The sequence below is a fragment of the Ahaetulla prasina genome, chromosome 4 (genome assembly GCF_028640845.1).
Source record: "Ahaetulla prasina isolate Xishuangbanna chromosome 4, ASM2864084v1, whole genome shotgun sequence".
In the NCBI taxonomy this organism is placed as follows: Eukaryota; Metazoa; Chordata; class Lepidosauria; order Squamata; family Colubridae; genus Ahaetulla; species Ahaetulla prasina.
The window spans coordinates 66,344,615-66,354,493 of NC_080542.1; the positions used below are offsets into that span (position 1 = coordinate 66,344,615).

The following is a 9,879-nucleotide window of genomic DNA, read 5'->3' on the forward strand; positions in this document are numbered from 1 at the left end:
TGTAATGCTTTTCTATTGCTAGTCTTTCATCAGATGCCAGCATTCACAAGGGCTATGTGAAGGAGACTCCATTGATTTTAAAGAAGATGTATCTTTACTAGTGGATAAAGTTAATTGCATATTTTAAAATTTGATTTTAAAAATGCAGTAATTGCATAAGTTAGCATGATCTCTGTCTCCAGGAGTCTGTATCAATTGAATAATTAATGAACAATGCCTCATTAATAGAAATTTGCAATTAAATAAAGGTAACATGTTGAGTCATATATATAGTTCTTAATACATGTTTTGTATTGTCTTTCTAAAATCATTTCAGAATATGTAAACCAGCAAGTGAGCCCAAGAGAAGCAAGTGCATCTGCTTCTATGGTACAAAATCCCGTCTACAATGCTTTCTCACTTCCCATTGATCCAAAGCCTATGAATGATTCAAATCATCAAAAGCTGTATAACACAGCACTGGATAACCCAGAATATCTCAATACAAGCCTCTCACCTTTGGCTAATACAGTTTTTGATAGCTCCTCCTACTGGGACCAGACAGCCAACCACCAAATCAATCTGGATAATCCAGACTACCAGCAAGACTTCTTGCCCAGAGACAACAAGCCTAATGGCATTGTTAAACTTCCTCCAGCTGAGAATCCAGAGTACCTAAGGGTAGCAATGCCAAAAAATGAATACATTGAAGCCTCAGCATGACCGTGGTAGAGACTTTGTATTGTCTCAGCAATGCAGGAAAGAAACACAGATGAAAGAGTTGTTTGCTATATAGGAACAGACTATGGTTAGATTAAAAATCATCATTACATTTTGTAGTACACTTTTAGCTTCCAAGTGTCTGTACAGTTTCAGGAAGTTTGCCTAGAATTTCATTTATTTTTGTGTTTACAAAAGATGCAACAAAGAACTAAGAAATATCAACCAGCAAGCAATGTTTTTTCTTAAGCTATATACAAGCACAGCATTTTTCTGAATATTAACTGCTGTATTAATCCACCTTAAGTCCTTTTGATACAGTATCTTTTATAGGTCATTTGTGGTACTTCTTTTAAAAAGCCTTTATGACAGCAAATGACAAGTTTATGCCATGTGGATCGTAGTGAGAGGAGCACAGGGTAAGTGGAAGGATTTAAGACTCAAATCATTTTGCCAGTCTCCTTAATAGAGTTACCAGCAGTTTGATTTAAAGAGAAGTTTGTTCCTATACTTCAGTCCAGCTATTTGAACACCAGCTTATTTGCCATTTTATTTGCAATGAAAATAGTATTTTTTAATGTGAGAATTCTGCTCAATATAACCTTTAATTACATTGGGAGAAAGAATGCCTAGTTCTTCATACAGCATACACTGCCACTACTAGTGTTGGGAAGTTCTGCAGGTTTCAATTCAGGAATGTTTTGAAATGTTTGAATTTTATCAATTCAAAAAGTTAGACATTCAGGAATATCATCAGGTACTCTGTCGTATGTCTCTGTAATACTCACTGTAGGTATGAGCAGCATTGTTGTCTGTTGTGGTTTTGTGCTTGTATCTTAGTTTCATGATTTTAAAGGTATGAAAAATGAACTTAAACATCTGCAAATGGAAAACATTGGTTCTTGTTTTGCACATACAAATTTAACTGCCTTGCTACATTTAAACACAGTATGTATATAAAGTGGTGAGGAAATGCCATTTGGCTAAAATTGAATTATTGCACACATAACTGTATGCACTAAGGATGGATCTTGGGGAAATCTATTGCAAAAACTGAAAAAAAAATTATGCTGTGACTCAACTTTTATTACAAATTTATGCAGAAATTATTGGTAGAGAAATATTAATCTTGGAGATAATTGCACTGAGGGAAAATATTTCTGTACCAAAATTCAGCACTATACAATAAATAAAACCAGTTAATTTGCAGGAGTCGTATGAAGCATAATTCAGCAGCTGCATTTAAACAAGTAAATTAATTTATTCTCCCAAAATAGCCCATCGATGTAGAATGGTTTTAAGGCCAACCTGATCATTATATATTAACTTGATGTTCTAATACATTGCTTGTGCCTATTTTTACTCAAAACTAAGTCCAATTGAATTCAATACAGTTATCTCTCTAATAGTATAGGATTGCAATCTAGTAGTGTAATCTAGTATAGGCCTAATTTTAAAATAAGATCTATTAAATTTGGTGGGATTTATTTCTGTACTAATATGCATAATGTTATAGTTGACTAAGCTTGGCTCCATTGACTCTCCTGGGAGAGGGTGGCAATGCTGTCTAAATACCGTTATCCCACTTAGTTTGAGTTTGTTACTATGACATAAAGCCACTATATAACAATGTCCATATTGTTCAAATAACGGTGAATATAATCATTATAATCCCTGGCTTAATTATAAATGAAAAATCATTGAGCAATAACTATTCCTCTTTTTAAGAGTACTATAAATTCTGATAGTAAAATATATGTGGAAGGTAGCCTTGGGTATAATTCATTATGTTGGATAATGGCATTTCATATCCAGGAAATATAAGGTAAAAATCATCACATGGTGGAAAAAAACAAATCACACACATAGATGTATTATCAAAACATTGGTGATGTTCTAAATAGTTCGCTATGAAGCACCAATCATCATGAATATCTATTCTTTACAATGTTGTTGACTTGTTTCTGGGTAATGGAAATTAAAGACTATAGAAACTATAAATATATCTGGAAACTCTGAATTGGAGAAAACAAATCCAGTATCTTGTGAAAGTATTCTAAATATTTTAGACATTAATTGCATAGAAGAGACAAGAATTCTTTCCAGATTTAAAGTTGCCTGCATATATGCTGATAATGGATGCTATCTGTTTGATTGTATCAAATTTTCAGCAATTTTCTATAAACCCACTCTCTCCACATTGTATAACTTATTTTACTTGTATTATGGTTTGGCAGTGTTGGCTTTGATTATATCTAGCAACCATGTTTTTATGGTGGCCTCATTTCCTTTTACTAATGATTCCGAACTTAACTGCATTTTCCAGTGAGTTTGGCCAAAATATATAAGGCGAAATGATTCTGGCTCTATGTTTAGTTTTATATGCTCCACATTTGCTTGTTTGTCACATTTGCATTTCCACATAAGGAATGTGGAAGAGCCTTTCCAAAACCACAGCTTGAACAAGTCTGTTTTTTTCACGGTCCAACTTTTGCAGCCATAGGTAACTATGGGAAATATGATAGTGTGAGCTAATTCTTGTTTAATTGCCAGAATGCATACGTACCACATACATGAAATGAGCTGCATATTCGTTTCCTGCTCTGATTTGCAGGAATTCGCCACAATTCTGTACCATTTTTATGCATTCTATATGCATGATGTCAAGTAAACAAATTATTTTGCCTATATAGCAGGAGGTATACAATGTAAAACCACTTTGGATTGCTACATGTAATCATTTTTTCTTTGAAAACTAATACTGATTCCCAGGCAAAAGATTTGTGTAAATTGCGGTTATGTGTGAGGTCATCCTAAGTGCATTTTTGAACAATGATTTCATTTTGGGGACTTAGATAATAAAAGAAAAACTACTACCTACCTCTTCAATGTCAACAGTTGTTAACATGCTCTAATTTTCTATGATTTATATTTCTCTGTGAGAAAATTCATTAGAAAAAGTGACAATTGTCTTTTGTTTGTTCTTCTCAGCCATGTTTAAATTGTGTATCAATAGTGTGATCTATATATCATGCTGCTAGGGACAACTCTGCAGATGTAGAATCTTCAGTTGCTGTTAAGTATATTTCTTTCTCTTTAAGATTCGTATTACTTTTCATATTCCTTATAATCCACTTTTTATCTGATATCAGATTTTTAAAAGTAAGTCTTTTTAGAAAAAACAATCATATAACTACACTACACTAAAATACATTTCTTTTTACATAAAAATGGATATTTGGATATTTAGAACTGAGGACATTGTCAAGAAGGCATTCTTGTTATAAATTCATAAATAGAAAAATAGTTATTACAACTTTCATAGTTCTCATTATTAATGTAAGAGAACATTTAATTGTGATTGGGCATGACTAGACTAGACTTCTCCTTTAAACAAGGAAGTATGTACAGCACATCAGTCAATGAATGGCAAAAATTGCTCATATCTTTTTAAGATAGGCTTCAGTGGAAACTTCAGTATTAATATGGGTCCAGGGGAATGGTAACACCACGGCCATTTTCATTAGACAGTGTTTAAGAGGCTGGACTGCTACCAGAAAGACCCAGTCCATCTTTAGCCACAAAGGCTTCCTGGGTAACCTTTAGCTCAATCTAGTGCAAAAGTTGATTGGAGAAAATGAAAGGAAGGGAATATTCCATATGCTATATAACTCTTCCAAAGAAAAGGCAGGATATAAAGATAATTTTAAAATTACAGAACTGTACTATAAAGATAAAAGGAATTGTATAGTTGTTTGATAAAATTTATATAATTCCAATGGAAGAAAATATCTGTAGCTCAGGGTTGAATTGCGGAGTCCTTGATGTTCTCTGTGCTTGCAGATGTTTTATTTTTCAACTAAGCAACATCAACAGCACTATAACACACTATTTAGAAAAAGAAAGTCAACTTCTGTGACCAGATTCACTAAGGAAAAACTGTATACACAACATACAGGTATATATGTGGGTAGCTATTTGCTGTATAACAATTTAATTTGCTAGCTAAGAACGGGGTGCATATTCTGGCCCAGAGCTCATAAGTGTTTCACCAGGAATTAGAAACTGAATTCAAAACGATCCTGTGGAATTATTGCGAGATCATTAAAATGCATTAGTTTTATGTAGAGATTAAAATAGGTCTATAAAGTATTTGTAGTATTTGTTTAGCTTTCAAACCACTGACTTGCATTTCTGTCCCAAATGGACATTATGCAGGAATAATATCAGTTATACAGGAATAATACAGAATGCATATCAGTAGCTTGAGCATTGTAAATACAGTCATCTATTAAAGCAGCTTGTATACCAATTGAGGAATTATAATCCAGTTAATTGGAGCAATAGACAAATTAAGAAATAACACAGATAAATGCCACATTTTGTATTGGTGTTTTAGTGTTAATCTGTGTATATCAAGTGATGAAAAATATTTGTATAATTCTTTTCCATCTTTTAATATGTGGGATTTATTGTAATATAGCGTATTACATTTGTTGTGTAGTAAAGGACAGCCTTTTGGTGTTATTGATACTGAAAGGTCTGCTTTTGTTTGTTTTTTTAACTTGATACTTGAAATTATGTCAACATGCAGAATGATACAGAAATTAAGAGAATTGTTATTATTGTCCCAATGTATTCATATAGAATCATATTCCAGCAAAATTAATGGAAATTGGTCCTTTAAAATGTTGGGGTAACAATATTATAACAGTTATTTACCGCATTGATTGACCTTTAAGATGTTTATTCCTGCTGCCCGGTCCAATAATCAACAATAACCATACAATTAAGACAGGACATTTATTTGAGGCAATCTGGAGAATTTTTTATTTCCAATGTGTTATTTCTGGATACATTAATATTCCAGGTATTCCAGAAGATTATCTTGCAAGTGTTGAAAATACAATACTTCAGATACATCAGCAGGAAGGAATTAAAATCAGAGATCATATCAAGAGAGAAAAAGACAGACAGAGACTGTCTATGCTACAAAATTCCACAGTTTGGTTTTATGTAAATGAATTTGTGTCTCTCTAAATAATATTGTTTGATAAAATGTTAGATATTTGAACTACTTTGATCTGCTTTGTCTGCTTTGATTCTTTATAATTCCTAAATTTCTGGGGAAAGAATAAATGGGATATTTTTCTATATGCTCCACATTATAAATGTAAATATTATTTTCTTCATAATCTGAGAGAGAAAGAGACAGAGAGAGACTACTGTACAGAAAAGAGAAAGTGGAAACAGCTTTATGAAATGACAGTAGTGTCTTGATAATTCCATATTAGATTAAACCTAAAGAAATGCATTTTATAAAACTTTTCAAAAAAAGCACTTTGTAAAAAAGAAATGGCCACTTTAATATTTTGTGTTTTTTCTTACAATCCATTCTGGAAGTGGAAGTGGCATAAGCTACCAATATTTTTTTAATGCAAAATACTTTTAGTCGTAAATTTCACATTCCTTGTTTTAAAAAATAACTGTAATTTGTTTTTAAAGCATGGTTGTATCTCAATAAAGCCTATCAAACAACCCTCTTTCAATTTGTTATTATTTAAAGATGTGGGTTTAGGTAATCATCTTTTAGGTAGTGGTCAAATAGCTATCTTTGCAGGAGAAAAAATCTGGCACTGTCAGCCACTAAGTGATAGTAAAAAAAAATTCAGAACCAGAATTTCATTATTTTCAGGCATCTTTTTCTGCTTCTGGAAAGAATTGTTATGCTTTAAAAGCACCTTATGAGAAAATAAAATATGCTAGTCACTACTGGAATGAATTCATTGATAAATAGATGGATTTTAATTCTCAATTGCAGTCATATAATGAAATAGGGACGCAGTGGCTCAGGGGCTAGGATGTTGAGCTTGTCGATTGAAAGGTTGGCAGTTCAGCGGTTCGAATCCCTAGTGCTGCTGTGTAACGGGGTGAGCTCCCGTTACTTGTCCCAGCTTCTGCCAACCTAGCAGTTTCAAAAGCACGTAAAAATGCAAGTAGAAAAAATAGGGACCACCTTTGATGGGAAGGTAATAGCGTTCCCTGCGCCTTTGGCATTGAGTCATGCTGGCCACATGACCACGGAGACATCTTCGGTCAGTGCTGGCTCTGCGGCTTTGAAACGGAGATGAGCACCGCCCCCTAGAGCCGGCAATGACTAGCACATATGTGCGAGGGGAACTTTTACCTTTACCTTAATGAAATACTATATTGAAAAACTACAATATCCTGTAATGTAGTGTAAACCACCACAGATAGCATACCACAAATTAATGAAATATGCTATATTTTAGTGGATATTATATGACATCTATTCTTCAGTATGATCTGTATGTATGTTTTGCATATGTATGTATGCATTTCCATAATAATTGTACTTTTTCAGTTTTCTGCTGATGTTAATAAGCAATCTCAACATGAAACTGCAGGATCAGAAATATCACCCTGTATGGCCCTTTGGAAACTCTTAAGACTTTGACAGAAACTTTTACATCCTCAAAGATGTAGGTGGCATTACTAGGAAGATGGAGTCAGTCTCTCCTATATGCTACATGACATATTTTGTTCCATTCTTTTGGTTTTTCTTATTTTTATTTTGTTAGACTGCACTGCTTGTAATCAAAAGGCTTAATGAATAGAAAATCCATTAAATGGTGATCCATTAAAGTCACTGAACCTACTCCAAAATAAGTACCAAAAGACTCCAAAGTTCCATATAACACCACTGAAAAAGGCAGGACACAGTTTAGATCAATTTTAGAATTGGCATTATTCGTATTCCTTCCAACTTTGCAATTTCATGACACAATTATTCAGCTTCCAGTGCAACATTTTTGATAGTAGCTTTTTATTTTGATTATTAATTTAATTAAATTTCTACATAACCTTTCTCATCATTTCTCAACTTTCTTTCAACCCTTAGGTCTCAATTGTCCAAAGCATTTGTACAAGCCAAATAATGAGTAGAGTAAGAATAAAGCATGTCACAAACTTGTCAGTTGATGATTTTTATAAGTGAATGGATGAGTGACAGATTTTGCTTCAAGCATTCCATCTCCTTAGTTGCCATTTTTTACGAATACAATATAGCTCTGGAATACCTATATTATATATTATAATAGATATATTATCACAAATAGATTATGTCCATATTTATTATTTGTTTGTTTGTTAAAGCAGTTTGTATAGGCATGATTCAGAGCAGCATTAAAAAAAAACACAATAGCATACTTTTATTTGAGGAAAAAATTGCACAGGAAACAATTTTAAAATCCGAAGCAAACAAAATAATGAATACAAGAACAACATCTGGTGCATTGCCTGGAAAAGCCAGGTCTTAAAAGCTTTTTGAAGGTCAAGCAAGATTGAGGTATTCCAAATCTCTTATTGTTGCTATTCCATGCTGATCCTGTAATTGCCTTGCAGACCTTCTCAGTGAAAATTTGTATATTATTATCTATATTTTTCCTCCAGTCACTGTGCAAATTGAAACAAAAAAATTGAGTGGAGGGATTGGTTCCTTAGAAAACAAAGAATAACTTCTTATTCTTTTAACATTTTCCATTAAAATAAAACTGGGTGAATTCAGTAACTTTTATTCTTAAAACAAGTATGTTCTGGAGATTGAGTGCCAGGTTTGTTCACAATATCTCCTGAAAAACTTACATGTTGTATTTCTACTAAATTTCAGTGAGAATTCAGGCAGAATAAAAGGTACATAGAATTGTACACCCTGTCCCTGTGCATTGTATTTTATATGCCCTGCTGTTCTGCAAAGGAATAATATTTCTAAAGTTCTCTTGTTATGATTTTTATTCAAGGTCTACTGTAAGCTTTGGGCAGGTCTCAGAAGCTGCCCAAATTTCACAGGATTATCAAAGGCTTTCTAAAAAAAAAATGGCTACAATTATGGAGGATGGTGTAATAAAGCAGAAAAGAGTCCCAAGGAATGATATGCTCACAAAACACATTGACAGTGCTAGTTACAAGGAAAACTTGGTTGCATCTAGGCTGCTATTTCATTCCTGGTCAGTGATGTTGGATGGAGAGAGCACTTGAAGATTTAAGATAGGGCACATCCATGTTTTGTAACTAGCTATTAGCTATTAACTATTAATCAATTTCCCTTAACTTAGTTCTAGACAAACAGCTGGAAGGAAAAAGCAAGCAAAATAGAACACCTTTGTTTTTTCTGGACCATCACATAATTCCTTTAAGTTTCCTCCCCCATCTCCCTTTCCCCTGATAGGAGAGGCCCATGTTAATGGCAGCACATCCCTGCTTTTATTGTTTATGCTACAGCTGAGTTGGCCTTGGTGTCAGTTTTCCTAAAATTTTTGGTAAAGCTAATATTGTTCTTGCTGGCAGCAATCAGACAGGGAATAGCTTTGCCCTGAAAGTCAGCTAAACTGGGCTGCATAAGCCAGTATGGAAGACTGTTTGGAGGAACAAATTCTGTTGAATAAACTTTGCATTCTTCTTTTTCTTTTTAAATATACACAGAATTTCTCTGTCATCAACAGAGACCAATAAGAAAGCCTGAGAATAATATTAAGAAACGAGTCAGTTTTTATTGGTAAAATGTATGGTAAGAGTGGGCAATTGGAATTTCGAGAGTTAATTTTTTCAGTGCATGTTGGAGAATGTGTTTTTGGAAATCTGGGTAAGACAAAGTAGGCTGAGGCTGAAATTAATTTCTAGCCTCCCAGAGTTACTATGTGGAAAAATAGGTGGCCAATAAATTAATTTATTAAATTAAGGACAACTCTGGGCAGCTAGAATCCTGGCAAATTGGAGGTGCCATTTCTTCATAAATTATTTGGTAAAATATCAGTTCTTGTCCCAGCTGTTCACACTCCTACTGAAGGAATAGGTCTATGATTTTGTGGTCCTCCTGAACACACAGCTAATGTTTAATCAACAGGGAGAGCCAAGCTAAGGAAAACTTTGCCCACCCTTGGATCATGTAGTTACAGTATAATTCACGCATTTAGAAGAGAAAACAAAATATCATTTTGGCACCTAACATAGAAATATCCTAGGAAAACTACAATATACAAAAGGAATCAATCTACATTTGTTCAGAAGCAGAAGTTTAAAAAAACAAGATTGTTTTGCATATCCAATGAGTATAACTAATTACAAGAGGAGCCCTAGGGAATATGCTGTTTAGGAAAGCCC

At 33.6% G+C, this 9,879-nt stretch overlaps 1 protein-coding gene across 3 annotated transcripts in view; it reads left to right on the top strand.

The window, feature by feature from the left end:
- The window catches only part of EGFR (epidermal growth factor receptor), a 156,417-nt gene extending 150,175 nt beyond the window's left edge, over nucleotides 1–6,242 (top strand). For all 3 annotated transcript variants that reach the window (XM_058183933.1, XM_058183934.1, XM_058183935.1), the window contains one exon: nucleotides 317–6,242. In XM_058183933.1, coding sequence (XP_058039916.1) covers nucleotides 317–702 — 386 coding nt within the window. In that variant the 3' untranslated portion in view covers nucleotides 703–6,242. The remainder of the gene's footprint in view (nucleotides 1–316) is intronic.
- The last annotated feature ends 3,637 nt before the right edge of the window (nucleotides 6,243–9,879 follow it).